We start from the raw sequence: 22,137 nt of genomic DNA on the forward strand, positions 1-22,137 counted from the left end.
CAAGATGGGTGAGTATCTTTCTCATGCAAGATGCGTATGAGTCTTTGGTAAGAGTGGACTGTGATAGGCTGAGTCACCCCTTCACCACCCAACAGATGTCCAGATCCTAATCCCCGAAACCTTGAATGTGTGCCTTGCACAAAGGGATTCGGCAGAGTGTCATATACCGACAAAAAGACACACGATGTTTGAGTCAGAAACAATTTATTACAGCCAAAAAAAAAGAAGCAGACACATCAGTTTTGTTTGTTAGCTCCCCATACCCCAACTCCCACAGCGTGACATGGTAAGGATCAGATGTCACCTCTCCATCATGCAGTGGGTTGCATGATATTAGACTCTAGGGTTTTGTGGGGTTGCTGGTATATCTTCCCATCCTCGTCTCCAGGGAGATTATCCATTACTCTGGAATGCAAGCAAACAACTCAGGGGAGGGAAAGAAGGCTTTATCTTTACTTCCCTGGTATGTCTCTAGCTTCATGATCCTCAACTGTCTCCCTTTACAAACATTCTTAATGTGGATGCAAATACCTTCATTCAGAGAATCCACACTGAGCAGACATGTGAGATATTCATGGGGAACTGTATTCCAACACTTTATTTCGAGTACCAAAAAGGCAAGTAAAAAAATCACCTTCAATAGAAGACAAAATCTGAAAACACAAATATTACAAGAATCCTAAGCATGGTAGCTGATGGAAAGGAATTGCTCACCTTTACAATTTTAGAGAGAGCCCTTGCCAAGAGAAACACCACCCACTGGAATCAGTGACTATATAAAGGCAGAAGTTGAAATTAATTTGAGGAACACATATTAAGCAATTTAAGTTGCTTAATTATCAGCAACAATGTGAGGAAGCCATATCAATCAATGCCATTTTTGAATGCTTATAGAGATTATCTGACCAAATCAGATTTTAAAATGTTAAAAAAAAAAAAAAATGGGGGGGGGGGCACCTGGGTGATTCAGTCAGTTAAGCATCTGACTTCAGCTCAGGTCATGATCTCAAGGTTGGGGAGTTCAAGCCCCACATTGGACTCGCTGCTGTCCATGTAGAGCACGCTTCTGTCCCCCTCTCTCTGTCCCTCCCGTGCTCGCACATTGTCTCTTTCCCTCAAAAATAAATATTTTTAAAAATGTGAAAGAGACTTTGCCACACATTTAATAATTATTCCTGAGAGTACAACCTCAAGTTACAGATGTTAGAGATCATTATTTGTTAATAAGATGTACATTACATCCCCACTTACTGTGTATCATACAAAATGGACATGAATTCTGCTCCTATGAAGCACTCATTCCAGGGTAGCAGATTGACAGAATCAGTTATCAAATAAATAAAAATATTACAAATGATACACTACCAAGAAAAGAAACAAAGGGAATAATGGAACAAAAACTAAGGTGGGTTAGGAAAATCCTCTTTAGGGAAGTTAACGTTGAATTCCATTTATTCTCAAAATGTCAGCCAGAGTCTTCTATTTATTTCAGCTTATTTTATTTTTTTAAGTAATCTCTACACCCAATGTGGGGCACAAACTTACAACCCCAAGATCAAGAGGCACATGCTCTAGGGGCGTCTGAGTGGCTCAGTTGGTTAAGTATCCAACTTCAGCTCAGGTCATGATCTCACGGTTTGGGAGTTTGAGCCCCGCGTCGGGCTCTGGGCTGACAGCTCAGAGCCTGGAGCCCACTTCAGATTCTGTGTCTCCCTCTGTCCATCCCTCCGCTGATTGCACTCTGTCTCTCGCATTGTCTCAAAAATAAATAAATATTAAAAAAAATAAAAAATAAAAAAAAAGAGGCACATGCTCTATTGACTGAGCCAGCTGGGCACCTATGAAGTGAATCTTTTAAAACCTAATTCACATCACATCTTTCCTCTGCATAATCCTTCAACTGCTCTCCATTTCAGGCAAAAACCCAGAGGCCCTTTGATGGTCTACAGAGCCCTTCATGATTTGGTGCCCATATAACAGTTCCCGAGCCTTCTTTCTTATTGCTCTTTCTATAGCACTTATTACCTTTAAAATATTTTAAGGGTTATTTATGGTCTGTCTGTCTCTCTCCCTGCCAGTTCCACGAAGTTCCACTACAGAATGATCTTTGCTTTCTTCATTTTGCATCCCAAATGTCTCTAGAAAACTTCCTGGCCTCTAACAGAAGTTCATTAAAGTTTTGGTCAAAGAATGGAAATTACATTATGATTTCATTAATATTTAAATATGCCAAAAATAAAAACCAAGTTAGCACATACAATGCTGTGTTAGCATCTGAATTCAGCATAGAAAAATGTCACAAAATAAGAAACACAAGAACACAAATCAGGGAAGATTCACTTAAGGTGACGGGTGCGCTTGCCTGCTGAGAAGTTCGCTCCAGTCGGGAACACAGGAGGACAGTGCCACCCGCATATCTGCTGCACCTTTCAACCCGTTTCTTTCCTTTGCTTTTAACTGGGTCAGGACTGAAAACCCACGCTCGCACAAACTGGTTGTCGTGAATGGTAACAGAAGCGGGACACTCTTTCTGCTTAGCAGAGGGAAGTCTTCCTTTACCTTAATCCAAAATGCCGATAATGTTAATGCTTCGTAGTCAGTCTTCAATGTGTATGAGGAACTGAGCTGCAGTAATTCACTCTCTTCTTCAGGCACCAAGTTTAACTCAATTACCGATTCTGGGTTTCGAAAAGCAAAGGGATCTTTCACCCAGCTGTTTTCTCTTAACGTTTCAAACTTCTCTTGTGGAAAGAAATGGTTAAAAGTTTGAGACAGAGAAGTGAGATGCACCAATATCTCTAATTTTATTTCTTTCAAAAGGTTTTCACTAATAACGTTCTCTTCGATATGTTGCAAAAATCTCGGAAACATGTAGTAGCTCGGACGGCTGCTTTTAAGCCTTGCTTGCCATAACAATAGTGTCTTTTGGAATCCCTGGATGCGTTCGACCTGTTGGAATATATTGCTATTTTCCCCCTGTAGTTTTAAACTCAGTTCGTTAAGAATGCCAAAAATATCTGTTAAATATGCCAATTTCGTCACCCAAATGTCATCTTCCAAAATACTTGCCAAATGAGATTTTTTTTCAGTAAGAAAAAGGTGGATCTCGTTCCTGAGTTCGTAAACCCTGCTTAGTATTTTGCCATGAGACAACCAACGAACTTTGGTATGGTATAGTAAGTGGGTACGATCAGCTCCAATCTCTGAACAAAATGTTTCAAGAAGCTGGTTATTTAGTGGACTGCCTTTAATGAAGTTAACAACTTTCACTGCGTTTTTCAGCACTTCCAAGAGATTCTGTGGGATTTCTCTGGATGCTAAAGCTTCACGATGTATAAAACAGTGATTCCACACGGCGCCATTATCAGTAACTTCTAGCAATTTTTTAATTACTCTGCTGTGTCTTCCGGTTATGCTTGCTGCTCCGTCACTTGTAATCCCTTTGCAGTTCTTCCAGTTTAATTTATATCGGCCAACAATGCACTTTTCTAATTCTGTAAAAATATCTAACCCGCTTAGGTGTGAGGTTATATTTAAACAACACAAAAAATCCTCCATGAAATCTTCTTGCCACGCGTATCTGACATAAACTAAGAGTGTTGTGCCGCTCCCCAGATCGGTGCTGTCATCGAGCTGGATCGCAAAGTCTATACCAGTCTGCAACCGGGTAAGAAGCATTGTTTCTAAGTGTTCCGCAATAGTGCACATTCGAAGAGATATGATGTCATCACTAGATATCGTTTTTAATTTATCAGCCGATTTGTCATCAAAAATTGTACGCACCATATCCAAACACGCTGGAAGAATTATTTTTTCAGCAGCCGTGTGAGCCATTTTCTCTTTTGCCACTCGATATGCAACCAAATACGACGATAATAAGGCTTTCTCGCTAACAGCTGTAGGACAACCGAGAAATCGTGTAGACAACTTTACATCCTTTTTCTTTCTTTGAAAATACTCAAGAGGCTTATCAGTAAGTTCAGCATGCTGAGTTTCTAAGTGCCTTTTTAATTTAGAAGGTTTTAAGCTCTCATTTGCAAGAATATTATTACAAATAACACACTGAGGTCTGTCATTTTCAAAGGGTTTTTCACATTTGATAAAACCGTATTTTAAATAATCTTCATTATAACGTCTTGCACTTACCTTTTTCTTTTTGAAATGTGGCTCAAACGAGGTTGAAGTTTGCAGATTACAGTCAGTATTTCTCTCAACATGGTCACTATTCACATTTCCAGGTGCAGCAGCTGAACTTGAACAAGTGTCTGCACATTTCACTTCATTTTTCCTCTTTCTTTTAAAAACGATAGGATCCATTTTAAAAGTAATGCTGATTAAAATGTTTTAAATGCCACTAAAAAAATTGTATATATATATATATATATATATATATATATAGCCTAGATAACATCTTTCCCAAAAAATATAGTTTGCAAATGCATCTCAGTTGAACATCTCAGACTTCACATCTAGTTGTAAGTCACGGGAACACAAACTAGACTGCTCACCAACTTTATTATTATGAAAACGAAACAAGACACCAGTGGACAAATGCTTGAAAAGCCATTTCTTAGCCAGTATACATTCTGTTCATTATATGCCCTCCATTAGTTAATTTTCTTTTCAGATCTTGAAATTGACCTTAGTATTCCTGGTAGCACAATTCTGGCAGAGCAATCACACAAAACACTTGATATATTTTACTGTTTTAAAAAAACTTTCACTGTGACTCACAGAACTGATTTCATGACCCGCTAATAGGTCACACACAGAATGTGAAAAATGTTGATAAGAGAGATTTTTCCTGTGCTGTGCTGAGCTTGAGTACGTCTGCTTGATGATCAAAGCAGCTAGCTAATCTGTTAGGCTGTTGGCTGGTACAGGAGCTTTCTTGAAGTGGTAGGTATATATCCTACACTTTCCTTCTTGATACTTTATGATGGGAAGAGTTTTTAAGAATGCCAGTTATGGTCTGACCCAGTGAGGATCCAATGAGGCTTTCCATGGCTAGGTCAACTACCAAGTTGGACCTGATGATATATTTTTAGAACTTCCTTGGACTGCATCCTTGGCCTGGGAATAAGAGCAGAGAGATGACATTAAAACTTTAGAATACAGAGGTTATTATTGCCAGCTATGGCAACCTTCAGGATATCCAAGATCATGGGTCCTGAAGCAAAAGGCCTAAAGCTCTTCTCATCACTATGTCACATCAGCTTAGGTCTATTTCTGTAAGGCAAATGACCTAAACCAAGATTGGTAAATAGAAACAATGATATCAGGGGTTCCTGGGTGGCTCAGTGAAGCGTCCAACTTCAGCTCAGGTTGTGATCTCGCAGTCCGTGAGTTCGAGCCCCGTGTCGGGCTCTGTGTTGACAGCTCAGAGCCTGGAGCCTGCTTCGGATTCTGTCTCTGTCTCTGTCTCTGTCTCTCTCTCTCTCTCTGCCCCTCCCCTGTTCACGCCTGTCTCTGTCTCTCTTTCTCTCAAAAGTAAATTAAGCATTTAAAAAAAATTTTATTTAATGTTTTTATTTATTTTTGAGACAGAGAGAGACAGAGTATGAGCAGGGGAGGGGCAGAGAGAGAGGGAGACAGAATCCAAAGCAGGCTGCAAGCTCTGAGCTGTCAGCACAGAGCCCAACATGGGGCTCGAACTCACGGACTGTGAGATCATGACCTGAGCTGAAGTCAGATGCTTAACCAACTGAGCCACCCAGGTGCCCCTAAAAAATTTTTTTTAATAAAAAAAGAAAAAATGATGTCTGTAAAACCTGGAAGTTGGCATCAGAAACTGCAAAGTATACTTAATAAAGCTGAATACAGCGAGCCATGGAGGCCCATGGTTCATCTGCCACTTTAGACTTCCTCCCAGTTCAGTTTGGGTATGTCCATCGTAGAAGCACAGGTATCCCCCACTTTCTAAAAGGTTGTGTTATGCCATTTCACTTCTAGGGCAGACCTACATTGATACCTGTTTTTGCTAACTGAAAGAAATCCAAAGAGGATTTTCACTTTTGTGAAAAGAGCCGTTACCATACTAACGTAGGTCTTTGGTAAAAGCAAAGTGGCCTCACACCAACTTTCTGAAAGCAGGGGATTTCACAGGAATGCCCTATTTTCAAAGGGGAAACCTGTGCTCACTGCACTGCCCTTTGACCTTGGTGTTATTTGGGTCTTAGTATCATACACAGCACTTTCTTACATAGCGTTCCATCAAGTTGTTCGGCCTTTCTGGGGGAGGGAGGTAAAGCCTTACACTTACTGTAGTGTTTACTAGAAATTCAACAACTTAAGGGCACCTGGGTGGCTCAGTCGGTTAAGTGTCCAACTCTTGCTTTCGAATCAGGTCATTATCTCACGGTTTGTGAGTTTGAACGCCACATCTGGTTCAGTGCTGACAGTGTGGAACCTGCTTGGGATTCTCTCTCCCTCTCTCTAGCCCTCCTCCACTCACAGGCTCTCTCTCAAGTAAATAAAAAAAAAAAAAATTCAACATCTTACAAAGTGAATAACTGTTATTAGAATCATTTGCATTAATATTTTCTTATTATCTGTATTCTTGATGCACTCTGGCATGCGGGTTCTCACGAATCAGAGAGGGACTGGGCATCCCCCAAAACTACTCTAGAGATGGCAAACAACTCAACAGATAGCAACCAACTCAACCAGTTAACACAACTTTCATATGCAAACTCACCATTCTAGAGCCCACCCCACCTGCACACACACCCCACGCCACCCCAATCAGGCTCTTAAACTCAGGCAATATTCCCCTCCACCCCAGTCATCTCACAGCCAGGTATCTGACAACTAGGAACAGCCCCTATGCCCTAGAGCCTGTTGAAATCAATCAAAAACCCAATTTTAAACCTGCTTAGCCAGCTCATCCTGCCTCACTGGTTCTGTCCTAGAAAATACCCAGGCTTTTCCACAATACAGGCTTTTCTGCAGTTTCCCTTCTGCTCCCTCTGCCTCCTGAAACCTCCTGTTTCCCCCTGTGGCCCCTTGCATGGCTTGGCATGCTCTATGTCCTGCCTCTAGGGATCTGGGAGTATAAAAACTTCCTACTGTGTGACATTTCTGTGTCTGTGTGTCTTATCATGCCTGATTAAGATAAATCCTGAAGAGGTTTTGAATCATTTTTGTTATTGCTCTAGTTACACAGTCATATAGTTTGGTCCTAATCCCATTGTCCCCATAAGGCCTGTTACTTTTTAGTATAAATCCTGCATCCCTTGAGTTCTTCCAGGAAGTCATAGTGTTAAAGCTGAAATACACATTATCTTAAGATTACTTATTATTTGCCTGGTGAGCAGATTTCCCCCACTCACCTGAGAGGAATATTAGAATCCCCTGATTAGGGGGACACACTAAGTATTTTCCTTTCTAACTACCACCAATTCCTCACCTGAGTGAAAGAGTAGACTTGTATACTAGGACACAAGCAAGGTATGGGTATAAGGAATATCAAGCAGCTCTCAAAAATGAGCCATACAGGGGCACCTGGGTGGCTCAGTCGGTTAAGCGTCAGACTTCGGCTCAGGTCAGGATCTCGTGGCTCACGAGTTCGAGCCCGCATCGGGTTCTGTGCTGACAGCTCAGAGCCTGGAGCCTGTTTTGGATTCTGTGTCTCCCTCTCTCTCTGCCCCTAACCCACTCACATTCTGTCTCTGTCTCTCTCAAAAATAAACATTAAAAAAAAATGAGCCATACATTATCTATATGCCATCAATATTCATCAGCCTATTGCTGTTATATTTATGTGGGGACCTACCCTTTCAACTATAAAGCCAGCTTGGAAAGAGGCATCACAGAGAACGGTAAATTTGAGCAAAAAAGATGTCAGAAAAGGCTATAAAGAAAAGGCTATAGTCTTGGTGATATTCTTCTGTGAGACTTCATTAATTATACCTATATGGACTTTACTATTAACAATAATTTGACAATAATTGACAAATGTGTGACATGTATCCATCGTTATGATATCAGAATATGTTCACTGCTCTAAAAATCCTATGTTCTGCCTATTCATCTCTACCTCCCTCCAATCCCTGGTAATCACTGATTTTTTTTTTTTTTTAATGTCTCCAGTTTTACCTTTTCTAGAATGTCATAAACTGGAACTTACAGTATGAAGCATTTTTACATTGGCTTCTTTCACTTAGTAATACATATTTAAGGTTCCTTAATGTCTTTTCATGGCTTGATGGTTCATTTCTTTTTACCACAGAATAATATTCCATTGTCTAGATATAAAAGTTTATTTATCCATGCACCTACTGAAAGACTTCTTGGTTGCTTCCAAGGTTTGGCGATTTTTTTAAGTTTATTTATTTATTTTGAGAGAAAATGTACAAGTGGAGGAGGGGCCGACAGAGAGAAAGAGGAGAGAGCCAGAATCCCAAGCAGGCTCCACACTGCCTGCGTGAAGCCTGACACAGGATTCGAACTCATGAATGGTGAGATCGTGACCCAAGCCAAAGTTGGACGCTTACCTGCCTGAGCCACCTAGGCATCCCCAAATTTTGGCAATTATCAAAAAAGCAGCTATAAACATCAGTTGCAGATTTTTGTGTGAACATAACTTTTCAACTCCTGTGGGTAAATACAAAGGAATCTGCTGGACTGTACATATGGGTGCATTTTAAATGAGGATATCAGCAAAGGCTGTGTATCTTTTTGTTGCTGGAGCATACCATAATTGTGGGCACAGATTACACATTATAGACAAAGTGTAGTTGTTGATGCCTCTTCTTCTTCTTCTTTTTTTTTTTTTGGTAAAGGTGCCAATGTGAACTCATTCATACTGGCCGACTTCAAATGCCAAAGGGACTACTCAAGGATCTCATCAGTCATAACGGCCTAGCATGCTACTCAGGTACCTTGTTGGTCTCTGATATGAAATGTCAGAAAACAGAAGCAAGTTAGAACTGAAGGGTACAGATCTGGAGGTACAGGCAGGAGTAAAGATGGCTGTGAGATGGGTCACACAATGTGGCATAATTCAGTGAGAAACAGGGATGTGAAGAGCTGGTCAAAAGAAATCTGTCCTGTTTGGTCAGTTTAGCATTGGACAAATGTTAAATCTCGAATTTAAGGGCTGAAACTTTACAAAAAGCTTTAATAGGCACCCTGGAGCAATGCTGGAATGCAGCTTCAGGAAGATGCCAGGGAAGTGGCAGGAGAGGCCACTGAGGAAACGGGGGTTGCTGTAGGAGTAGGATGAAGTTGTAATACGCAACAGCACAAAATGCATCACCTTGTCTCTAGGCTAGCACTCTCTTGGCATAGTTTTCTGTTTACAGTAATATAAAGGGTTGGTGCCCTCAGGAAGACCTACAGATAGGGACAGAGGTCAGGGTTTATTAGAGTGGTGGCAATTTTACATGTTGGTTGCCTTAGGAGGGGCTTGGAAATATCAGCTTGGCTAGTTATTATAAATGCTTTAACGATGGCTAAGTAGCCTAAGTAACTAGAAATCTACTGTATACAGTACCAGGATATACTTAAAAAGATGTGCATCTGGGAGAGAATTCGGGGACTGGTAGATGCCTTGACTTAATCTTGGTTAGAGGTTTCCTTGAAAGATGGCATGTTCCAAATATTTCACCATGGTCTGAAAAAGGCAGAGCTTTTCTTATGTCCTGTCTTCCAAGATAGGTTGGTAAGGACTAGAGAGTTTATTTCTCTTGGATGTCAGAGCACGGTGTATATCATCGATGTTTAAACCAGAACTAAATTGTTGGAAACTCAACTGCATCTAGATTTCTTTTTAATGAATAAGAAGAGTTGGAGGGAAATCACAGTAGCCTTAAAAGCAATCTGACTTAGATACATAGCTGCCCTTAAAAGGTGAAAGAGAACAATTATTGACTCTTCCTCTCAGTTAAAAGTTCCAGTAAGGATGCTTTCTTGTTTTTAATACTTCTTTCCCTCCAAGAAATCTCAAATCACTAGCGGTTTTTGTTGTTGTTGTTGTTTTTAAAGATTTTATTTTTAAGTAATCTCTACACCCAACGTGGGGCTTGAACTTTAAACCCCAAGATGAAGCATAGCATGTTCTCCCAACTGAGACAGCCAGATGCTCCACAAGCCACTACAATTTTAAGGATAAAATATGCCATGTTCCCCCAGGTATTTTATAGATATTTACCTTATACAGCTAAAGAAAAAAGGGGCTAAATGTGCTACAAAGTCTTTTGTCTGCCCTTCTTTTGTTTAACTTCTCTTAATGGGAAGTCATAGGAGTTTTGGGGGATAGGCTCAAACCTGTTTTTGGTCTAACCATAAGTTGGGGAATTTTAATTTGAAGAGACATATTCGTAATTAGGAGTCAATGTACATCAGAACATATACATACCATACATAACATGGGCAAGTACATCAGTGTAAGTCTACAGCCCAAATGGGCTCTGCTGGGACAGATCCCTTCATGGCCAAAACTTAAAAGATCATAAACGTGTGCACTGATGCTTAAGATAGACATATTGAGGTTGACCGTTGTCATTTCCAAGCAATAATGCTCTTTAATCAGATGTGCATATAGCGTAGCCATCCTTTAGGATAGAATTTCAATTAAGTTGACCAACTAGTTGTAGGGGAAGTTTCCTTATATACCAAGATGCACTAACATAGTTATGTGATGTAGTTTCAGGTTACTGATTTTGCACAAATGAATCTTATCTACCTGTTCCTAGAATGTGTTTGTCATACGGTAGGTACTCAGTAAATGTATTTGAAATAAACGAGAGAATGAATGACACTATTTTTACCAGTCAGTGAAAAATAAATTACCAAACTATATTTGAACAATTTGGTAATATGTAAGACAAAGGCTAGTAAAACATATTCTTTAAAATAGGATAATCAAAGATACCCTATTTTACAATAAACTGCTTATAATGTTAAGTAGCAGAAAGAAGGGTCCTATACAAAGATATATGTAAACTATGTTTAGATTTAGTTTATAAAGCTTAGCACCTAAATCTACCTAAAAATAACTCACGTAAAATACTAGTATCTCACTTATAAGTTTGAATTACTATTCTTTTAGACAAAACCAACTGTCATTTAAGCATTGTTTTTTTAAATATTTTTATCACTCCTATTTCAACCCAATCCTCTCAGGAGTTTATAATTGGCTATACTTCAGACTGTTGAATTAAAAAAGTATTTCTTTGAGGGGGGTGGCGCCTGGGTGGTTCAGTCAGTTAAGCGTCCGACTTCGGCTCAGGTCATGATCTCACGGTCCGTGAGTTTGAGCCCCGCACTGGGCTCTGTGCTGACAGCTCAGAGCCTGGAGCCTGCTTCGGATTCTGTGTCTCCCTCTGCCCTTCCCCTCTAGAGCTCTGTCTCTCGCTCGCTCTCAAAAAAATAAACATTAAAAAATATTTTTTTTTAAGTATTTTTTTTAAGTTTATTTATTTTTCAGAGAGCATGCTCACAGGAGTGAGGAAGGGCAGAGAGAACCCCAACGAGGCTCCACACTGCCATTACAGAGCCCATCGCAAGGCTGGACCCACAGTGAGATCATGACCTGAGCCAAAATCAAGAGGCTGATGCCCAACAGACTGAGCCACCCAGGCACCCTCAAAAAGCATTCTTAAAGAGCGTACTCCCTCTCCTAAATCAGACAATTCACCTACAATAATAGTAGAGGGAATGTATTAGGGTATAGACCTGGTACAAGTGGTAACGAAAGCCTGGGAAACCCTTTCCTTTTTTTTTTTAAGTTTATTTTTTTGTTTTTTTTTTAATATTTTTTTTAACTTTTTTTATGTTTATTTATTTTTGAGAGAGAGAGCATGAACGGGGGAGGGTCAGAGAGAGAGGGAGACACAGAATCTGAAACAGGCTCCAGGCTCTGAGCTGTCAGCACAGAGCCCGATGCGGGGCTCGAACTCACGGACTGCAAGATCATGACCTGAGCCGAAGTCGGTCGCCCAACCGACTGAGCCACCCAGGCGCCCCTTAAGTTTATTTTTTTATTAAGTAATTTCTACCCTTAATGTGGGGCTCAAACTCCTGACCTCGGAGATCAAGAGTCTCCAGCTCTTCTGACTCAGCCTGCCAGACCTCCAGGGGGGTAAGTCCTTTTTTAACTGAAACAGGACACAAGGTATCAGCAAGGTATCAGCTACGTGGAACACAGAAGTAGAAAATGTTGCAAGTTTGACAGAAGGTGTGAAACAGTTCTTCAGGAAAGTGGTGCTATGAATGAATGGTCTAGGAAAACGTTTCAGGATTTTAAGGAAGTATGCATGATTGTCTTATATGTTTAATGCAATGATCATTCTTGCTGTAAGCATAACAGGTGATCTTTAATTCCCTGACACTAATTCTTACATCTTAGACATATCTCCATGGTGTTACGAATATTATCCTCTAAAAATACAGCTTTTGGGGGCACTTGGGTGGCTCAGTTGGTTAAGTGCCCAACTTCGGCTCACATCATGATCTCACAGTTTGCGAGTTCGAGCCCAGTGTCCAGCTCTGTGCAGCCTGGAGCCTGATTCAGATTGTGTGTCTCCCTCTCTCTCTCTGCCCTACCCCCACTTGTGCTCTGCATCTCTCTCAAAAACAAACATTAAAAAAGTAATAATAAAAATAAAAGTACAGCTTTTCATTTATTTTTATTGCCAGGCACTCACAAAAATTAGTTTTGGTCAGTTTTCTCACAATTCAAAAACCTCTAATGGTTCTGAGCTAGTGCATTCTCCTCAGGACAATTTCTCTAAATCTAAGCCTCATCTTATCCTTCATACAATTCTATATTTTAAGCTCTAAGACTACCAAAGTTCTTGAAATTTGTCCTGCATTTCCACGATTCTGCTTCTGACTAGTATTCTGTTTGTATGGAATATCCTTAAGTCATTTGAGATCCTATTCATTCTTTAAATGATTTAGCTCAAATGCTACAGCATTCATTCACTTAACTAATATTTAGGAACTTACAATGTATCAGGCACTGGGCATACAAAGCAAAAAAAAAAAAAAAAGGATAAATACTGAAAAATTAATATAAGGGAATACCTGTTCAGCTGTTACAATGAATGAACCAGAGTTACGTTACACTGGTAAATCTTAAAAACATAAGTTAACAAGCAAGCTACAAAAGGATATATACACTGCTGATTGTTAAAATTATGCAAAACATTACTATACATGTTGTTAAAATTAAAGCATAAAAGTGCTTGGGAGAGTGGTTACCTTGGGCAAGAGGGAACAGAATGAGACTACGTGGGTCAGACAAAGGACTTCAATTTATATTATCAAGGAATTTATGTAATTTATTTCCGCAGTTAGGTGGCGAGTACACAATGTATGATTTATACTTTTGTCTGTATAAAATATTCTACATTTGTAAAGGATATGTAAGGCTTGATTCCCTCCTGAAGACACTGCAGATCTGTCTCATAACCCGTAACCTAAAATTACCTTCTGTCTCTTGTACTCTCGTTTACCGTATTGCCTCGATGCACTCATTAGGTAGGACACTAGATCCTAAGGGTAGGAACTTGCAGGTATCACCTTCAGGTATATTCACATGTTATCCTCTTTCCAGCGGATTCCTGACTTCTCTCCGGTCCTCTCGGGCCCAACCAGGCCTTCTAAGAATTTCAGCTTGCCTCTTCCAACCGACCCTAGAATAGCTCCGCTCAGACCCCGGATTGCTGTCCCTCTCTCCCCGGGAGGCCTCAATTCGTCCCCTGTGCGAAACCAGAAGGTGCCTCCCCCAGTGAAACCCGGGATATCTCCCGTTAGCAGACTCTGGTCCATCCCTATCAGAGGCTGCCTTTCTTCTCACCTCCAGCCCAGCGCCACAAGCCTCCCGCTTCGCCCGACGAGCGGCGGTTCAGCTGGTCCCCCCTCCCCCCATTCCCTACGCAACACCACTTCCGGCCTAACCTCACCACTCACTAACATCTCACTTCCAGCCGGGAAAAAAAAACAAAAAACAAAAAACAACACTGGCTCGACCCTTTGCGCACGCGCAACACGGCGGACAGGGCCGAAATTTTCGCCTCCCGGCAGTGTCGCGGTAGTCTCGCGGTATTTGCTTGTCCCGCGGGAGTTCTTTTGAACGCTCTGGCGGTAACCCCGCCCTGGGTGCTCAGCCGCGGGCGGACCGGAGCCGGAGGCGGATTTGGAGTCTGGTCCCGCAGTCTGTCGGGGCCGCAGTACCCCTGTGCGGACGAAGCTCGTCCCAGCCAAGTCACGGCGCCATGGGGGCGGAGAAGAAGCTGCTGTCGGTTAAGGAGGCCTTTCAGCTGCCGCAGCAGCCGCACCAGAACCAGGAGAAGTTCCAGGTGGCGCTGAGCCGCAGCTACTGCAAGGTCAGCGCGGCCCCAGCCTCGGCCGCCGTCCCCCCGCGCTCCCGGGACCCCCGAGTGGCCCTTGAGCGCACGCTACCCCTGACGGTCTTTGTAAGACGATTGTAGGGAATTTTGAATTTTAGTACCGTTTTACCTGGTTTACTTGTTTAGAGACCCATGTTGTATTTAATGATCATAGTCTTGTGTCTCTTTAGGTTAACAGCTCACGGACTTTTAACATACATCTTCATTTCATTAAACTAGGTTTAAAATACATATGTAAGTACATATTTATGTTTCTGCCCTGTAATGATTTTAACAAAACACACTTTTAAATTCTTGACAAAATCAGTGCAAGTAAGTGCATCTTTGTTACAAACCAGAGACTTTAAAGGTTGATATATTTATCGCCTTTTTTTTTTTTTTTTTTTTTTTTTTGGTAGACTATACCCAGTACCGGTGGTGGGGGTGGTGGAGAGGTTAGGGGGATGGGGGGGGGTGGAGGGGGGTGGGGTGGTGGTGGTGGTGACTCAGCTCTGGGCTTGAACTCACAACCCTGAGATCAAGACCCGAGCTGAGATCAAGAGTCTGCCGCTTAACCAACGAGCCACCCAGGCGCCCGTATATTTATTGCCTTTTATTATGATTTTAAGAAATAGAAAAAAATGTTAGGTGCAGGAGTTTTTATTTTAACTCAGACTTCACACGACATGAATCAGTAAATATTTTACAAGCACTAACTACACAGAAGAAATGCTCCTTCCTAGTCCCCACCAGTACTGTCCCTCATAGTCTTCTACAGGTAACCATTTTTAAATTTTTTTTTTTAATGTTTCTTTATTTTTGAGAGAGACAGAGACAATGCGAGTGAGTTAGGGGCAGAGAGAGAGGGAGACACAGACGCAGAAGCAGGCTCCAGGCTCTGAGCTGTCAGCACAGAGTCCGACGCAGGGCTTGAACTCGCAAACTGTGAGATCATGACCTGAGCGGAAGTCGGTGGCTCAACCGACTGAGCCACCCAGGCGCCCCTAAAGGTAACCATTTTTAATCAGTTTCTTGTTTATCCTTCCAGTCATCATGCAAATACAAGCAAATATGACTATGCATGCTTATTTCCCTCCATTCTTTCTTCAATATTTTCTGCATTGTTTTGTACTTTGCTTTTTTCACTTAATAGTATATTCTGATATTCCTTATCACTGTCTAGTTACATTTCCTCTCTTTTTTTTCTTTTTCTTTTTTTAGCTGTGACATATTCCATTTTGTGGACATACTCCAATTTATAGCCAATCCACTATATGTACACAGTTTCCAGCCTTTACATATTCAAAACAATTTTTTTTAATCTTTACACCCAAGGTGGGGCTCAAACTCACAACCCTGAGATCAAGAGCCCATGCTCTGCGGACTGAGCCAGCCAGGTCCCCTAGAAACAATATTTTAATGAATACATGTCGTATCCTACATTTGCACAGGTAACTGTCAGATTGTCTGAAGAGAACTGGGTCAAGTAGGAAATGCATTTTTTTTTTTAAGTTTATTTATTTTGAGAGAGACAGAAGCAGCATAAGTGGGGTAAGGGCAGAGAGAGAGGAGAAGGAGAGAATCCCAAGCAGGCTCCTCTTTGCCAGTGCAGAGCCCAACTGGTGGCTGGAGCTCAGGAAACCTTGAGATCCCGACGTGAGCTGAAATCGAGAGACAGAAGCTTAACTGACCGAGCCACCCACGCGCCCCTTATAGGAAAGGGATTTGTAAATGTGATAAGTACTGACAGCTGCCCTTCATAGAGTGGTCCATTCTACACTCCCAGCAGCCAAGGATGAGAGGTATTGCTTTTTTTTGTTTGTTTTGAGGAGGAGAAGGAGGTTTGGGAACTACTGGAATATAACCGAGAGGATGTTTTATGATAGAAAAGAAAATTGTAAGTGAAATCCTGAACAGTGTGGGAATATGAGTTACAATGATAAACAATTCATCAAAAAGAAAAGAAATTGCTGTATTATAGGAAAGCGTAATTGTAAAAGGCAGTGTTGAATTGACACCAGTGGGTTTTTTCTTTCCTTTTCTTTTTTAATTTTTTTTTTTTAACATTTATTTATTTTTGATAGACAGAGCATGAACAGGGGAGGGTCAGAGAGAGGGAGACACAGAATCTGAAACAGGCTCCAGGCTCTGAGCTGTCAGCACAGAGCCCGACGCGGGGCTCGAACTCACGGACCAAGAGGTCATGACCTGAGCCGAAGTCGGCAGCTTAACTGACTGAGCCACCCAGGTGCTCTCCTTTTTTTTTTTTTTTTTTTTTTTTTTTTTTTTTTTTTTTAACTGAACTGTATGTATCTTTCCTAAATAGATTGAAGGGTGTGTAGAAGAATCAAGAGAATCTTTTGTAATCAAAATCTGTGCTGCCTTGCTCCATAACAGAAATAAATCAAAAACAGAAGAGCAAGAGTAAATGATTATTCAAGGCTATCTTCCTTAATAATTTCTCCTGCTGGATAGGCATTTAAGAGTTATTAAAGAATAAAGATTTTAGTTTGGTGAGAAATTATTAATACCTTGGAGTCTTAGGTCAGTGCTAGGAATAAAGACTTAACAATGTAGTTTGAAGGATTGTTTTTATATTTCTGGGTATCAGTAAGACATTTTTTCAGGAGGCACGTGTTCATACCTTAAATACATTATGATAGTCTGTAAATATGAACCTGCAGAGGAGTGAGAAATACACTTTGTAGCAGTTTATTTTACTTTCATTTAGCCAAACTGAAGGCAGAAGAAGGAAGTGACATTTCAAGTTATTTTAATTGTTTTACTTTCTCTTGAAATCATTTTTTGTTAACATTTACAGTGAGTGTATGTATCATTTAAAAATTGGGTTTGGGGTGCCTGTATGGCTCAGTTGGTTAAGTGTCCAACTCTTTTTTTTTTTAATTTTTTTTTTTAACGTTTATTTATTTTTGAGACAGGGAGAGACAGAGCATGAACAGGGGAGGGTCTGAGAGTGGGAGACACAGAATCTGAAGCAGGCTCCAGGCTCTGAGCTGTCAGCACAGAGCCTGACTCGGGGCTCGAGCTCAAAGACGGAGAGATCATGACCTGAGCCGAAGTCCGCCGCTTAACCGACTGAGCCACCCAGGTGCCCCATGTCCAGCTCTTGATTTCAGCTCAGGTTCATGAGTTCGGCCCCGTGTTGGGCTCCTCCCTGACGACGCTGAGCCTACCTGGGATTTTTCTCTCCCTCTCTGTCTGCCCCTCCATGGATTGCTCTCTCTCAAAATAAATAAACTTAAAAAAATTAATGGGTTTAAAGCTTTAAGAGCTTATAAAATTTATTTATTTTTCGGTGTTTATTCTATTATTGAGAGAGAGGACAAACCGCGGAGGGGCAGAGAGAGAGGGAGACAGAGGATCCAAAGCAGGTTCCTCAATGACAGCAGCAAGCCCAATGTGGGGCTCAAACTTACGAAACCACGAGATCATGACCTGAGCCAAAGTGGGACACTTAACTGACTGAGACACCCAGGCACCCCAAGAGCTTGCATAATTTAGAGAAAAGACAGCTCCCAGGGGTCTAAATTTATATGTGATGATAAGTAAGTTCATGGTATATGTATATACACACACATATTTATGTCCTATGAAAGTTACCTTATAAATATTTTCTATGATAAAATATTATAACCAAAAGCCAATTTATTGTATAATACTAGGTTTAATTTATTTTGTTTACTTTTCTAATGCTACCTTATTTTTTTAAGTTTATTTATTTTGAGAGAGAGAAAGTGTGAGTGTGGGAGGAGTAGGGGTCACTCAGTCTCATAGAGCACAGAGCCTGATTCATGAACCATGAGATCATGTGCTGACAGCAAGAGTCGGCTGCTCAATGCACAACCGACTGAGCCACCCAAGCACCCCTGTAATGCTAGCTTTAATTTAAAAAACTTAGGAACCAGTTTGAGGCAAATATATTTAAATGAGTACTTAAGAAGATCAAAGACTTTTTTTTGATCCAAAAATTATTGCATTCTTGTTATTTGGCAAATATTTCAGGTAAAGGTTATTTTGAGACTCTATTAAATATATATTTAGTAAACCTATGCATGAAATTAACATAACTTTTTTTGCATGAATTATGGCTTCCTTATGAATTATTATTAAATTCTGGAATTCTGAACCTGGGGAAAATCAAATGGTTGTCATTATAATGCCACCTGGGAATAATTTGATTTATGTATTTTTTTTCAGGACTGAGGCAAATAGCAATGAAGTTGGGTTTTTAGTGTGCCAGATTCTAAGTAAATTCTTGGGAAATAAGCTGGAAAAAGGACAGATTGGTAATGTTTTGTGCATAAAAAGAATGAAGCTCTTATTAGGCTAAAAGATTAGATGTGAGGATACAGGCAATCCCAGCTCTTTCAAGACTTAGAACATTTGGGTAACGATTGCCCCATGGTTAAAGGTATGTGCTACTTCACGGTGTCTTATTGATTTTAAATGCACGTAGTTGAATTTTTCCTTATTAAATATATAATATATAAGTGAGAGAAGAGAGTGTGTGATACATGCATATACCTCATTTAAAGATACATTGTTTCAGGGGCACCTGGGTGGCTCAGTCAGTTAAGCATCTGACTTCGGCTCAGGTCATGATCTCATGGTTCCTGAGTTTGAGACCCTCATTGGGCTCTGTGTTGACAGTTCAGAGCCTGGAGCCTGTTTTGGATTCTGTGTCTCCTTCTCTCTCTCTCTCTCTGCCCCACCCTGGCTTGCACTGTCTGTCTGTCTCTCTCTGTCTCAAAAATAAATAAACATTAAAAAAATAAAGATACAGGGGCACCTGGGTGGCTTAGTCGGTTAAGTGTCTGACTTCAGCTCAGGTCATGATCTCAAGGTCTGTGAGTTCAAGCCCTGCATCGGGCTCTGTGCTGACAGCTCAGAGCCTGGAGCCTGCTTCAGATTCTGTGTCTCCCTCTCTCTCTGCCTCTCCCCAACTCATGCTCTCTCTCTCAAAAATAAATAAAAAACTTGAAAAAAAATAAAAAAAAATAAAGATACATTATTTCAATAGCAATATTGAAAATTTTTTTTAACGTGTATTTATTTAATCTCTACACCCAACATGGGGCTCAAACTCACTACCCCAAGATCAAGGCGTCCCCTCTCCTTTATTTTTAAAGTCAATTGCAATCCTTTGATACCAACTTGGTATCCTATAATGTAAATCTAACTAGAGCAGAGCCACAGGTCAAGCAAGGGCTCAATCCCACAAGACTGCCCTGACTTAGGACACCAGCCACAAATCTCTGGTATCCCCAAACTGCTTCCACTTCTATGTAGCTAACTGCAAATTTTGGGGATGCCCATGACCACCACACCCCTTCCCCAGGTATGAAAATTCTCTAGAATGACTGACAGAATTTGGGAAAGTGATGTACTTACTATTACAGTTTTATTGTAAAGGATGCAGTGAAACAGCCAAATGGAAGAGATCTATAGGGCAAAGTAAGGGAGGCATGGGGGTGCAGAACTCCCATGACCTGTCTGGGTATGCCACTGTCCCTGTCTCTGTATCCACCAACCTGGAAGCTTGAGCCTAGTTGTTTCAGGGTTTTTTATGAGATTTCATTGAGTAGATATGTTTGATTAAATAATTGACTATTTGAACTCAATCTCTAGTTCCTCTCCCCTACTTGGAAAAAGGGTGATGGGCCTGAAAGTTCCTGCCCTGTAATCACCTGATTGTTTTTCAGCTGACCAGTTTCCATCCTGAATCTAAGGTCCTCATATGCCCAACCCCTGCTCGAGTCCCCTCATTACCATAAACTCACATAAAGTTGAAAGGGACTCCAGAATAACAAGACATTCCTATCTCTCAGGAAATGCCAAGGTTTTTTGAGCTCCAAACCAGGAATTAAGATCAGATACATTTTTTATTACTCCATGAAAGAATAATAAAATGAACACATATACCTAACATCTAAGTTAAATGGAATGCTGAGGTACCTTTGTAAGTTTCTTATGCCTTTTTCTGAATGTATTCCCCCTTCTTTCCTTCCCAGAGGAAACCCTATCGTGAATTTTGTGTTAATAATTACCTTTCTTTTCTTTTCTTTTCTTTCTTTTTTTTTTTTTTTGGTGGGAGTTTTTTATTTTAATTTTTATTTATTTTTTTAATTTACATCCCAGTTAGCATATAGTGCAACAATGATTTTAGAAGTAGATTCCTTACTACCCCTTACCCATTTAGCCCCTCCCTCTCCCACAACCCCTCCAGTAACCCTCTGTTTGTTCTCCATATTTAAGAGTCTCTTATTTCCCCCCACCCCCGTTTTTATATTATTTTTGCTTCCCTTCCCTTATGGTCATCTGTTTTGTATCTTAAAGTCGTCATATGAGTGAAGTCATATATTTGTCTTTCTCTAATTTTGCTTAACATAATACCCTCTAGTGCCATCCATGTAGTTGCAAATGGCAAGATTTCATTCTTTTTGATTGCTGAGTAATACTCCATTGTATGTATACCACATTTTTATCCATCCATCCATTGATGGACATCTGGGCTCTTTCCATACTTTGGCTATTGTTGATTGGCTTTCTTTTCTTTAGAGTTTACTTTATTTTAGTTTTAAGGCTACGTAGATGTATCCCCCAAATAAGTACTTATCTTTGCCTTTTTTCACCTTAATATAAATGGAGTTATATTACATATACACTTTTGTAACTGCTTTTTTTTCCACTTAATACTCTTTGTAAGAATCTGAAGTGCAAATTTATGCATGTAGCTATAGCTCCTTCTTGTTCACTACTAGATGGTACAGCATTTCGTTTTAGAAAGAGGGCACACTTGGGGCACCTGGGTGGCTCAGTCAGTTAAGTGTCTGACTTCGGCTCTGGTCATGATCTCGTGGTTCGTGGGTTCAAGTCCCACATCGGGCTCTGTGCTGACAGCTCAAAGCCTGGAGCCTGCTTCAGATTGTGTGTCTCTCTCTGCCCCTCCCCCACTCACACTCTGTCTCTCTCTCTCTCTCTCTAAAAAATAAATAAACATTAAAAGAAAATTTAGAAAGACAGCACACTTGAATTATCCAGTCTGTTTAGTATTATGAACTAAACTGCCATCAGCATGCTCAAACATGTGCTAAAATTTCTCTGGCTGATAATGCCTAGAGGTAGTGTTAGGGACTGAACTGTGTGTCTCCCAAATTCATATGTTGAAGCCCTAACTCCCGATATCTAAGAATGGGACTGTATGTGGAGATAGGGTCTTTAAAGAAATAATTAAGTTCAAATAAGGCCTTTGAGACGGGGCCCTAATCCAGTCTGACTTGTGTTTTGATAACAGAAGGCAGTTAGAACATACAGAGAACTCATGGAGAGAGGAAAGGCCGTTTGAGGACACTGGAAGAAGGCACGTACAAGCCAAGGAAAGGGCCCTCAGGAGGACCCGGACCTGCTGAAGTTTGATCCTCAGATGTCCAGCCTCCAAAACCAAGAAAATAACTGTCTGTTGTTTAAGCCATCTCGTCTGTAGTATTTTTGTTATGGCAATTCTGGTAAACAAATACAGGTACAAATGCTAGATGGCAGTGTGTCGCTGTGCAGCTTACCTAGTGGTGCTCACGTGTTTTGCTAATGTAATTGGACCAATTTGCAATCCTACTGTCAGAATTCTGTTTTTCTTTTTAAGTTTGTTTATTTTGAGGGAAAGAGAGCGCAAGTTGGGGAAAGGCAGATGGGGGGGGGAGAGGGAGAGAGAGAGAGAGAGAGAGAGAATCCCAAGAAGGCTCTGCACTGGCAGCACAGAGCCCAATGAGGGGCTCAAACT

The 22,137-nt window shown here is 40.8% G+C and overlaps 1 protein-coding gene across 1 annotated transcript; it reads right to left on the reverse strand.

Moving 5' to 3' along the window:
* Positions 1-215: 215 nt before the first annotated feature.
* FAM200B (family with sequence similarity 200 member B) lies at positions 216-13,925 on the reverse strand. The gene is made up of 5 exons (XM_042936853.1): positions 13,438-13,925; positions 4,147-4,294; positions 2,560-3,896; positions 532-653; positions 216-405 (listed from the first exon to the last, which is right to left on the reverse strand). Exons 3-4 carry the CDS (start codon positions 3,832-3,834, stop codon positions 573-575), a joined length of 1,356 nt encoding a protein of 451 aa, XP_042792787.1. The 5' UTR covers positions 3,835-3,896; positions 4,147-4,294; positions 13,438-13,925; the 3' UTR covers positions 216-405; positions 532-572.
* Positions 13,926-22,137: the final 8,212 nt, after the last annotated feature.

Source organism: Panthera leo, chromosome B1 (genome assembly GCF_018350215.1).
Source record: "Panthera leo isolate Ple1 chromosome B1, P.leo_Ple1_pat1.1, whole genome shotgun sequence".
In the NCBI taxonomy this organism is placed as follows: domain Eukaryota; kingdom Metazoa; phylum Chordata; class Mammalia; order Carnivora; family Felidae; genus Panthera; species Panthera leo.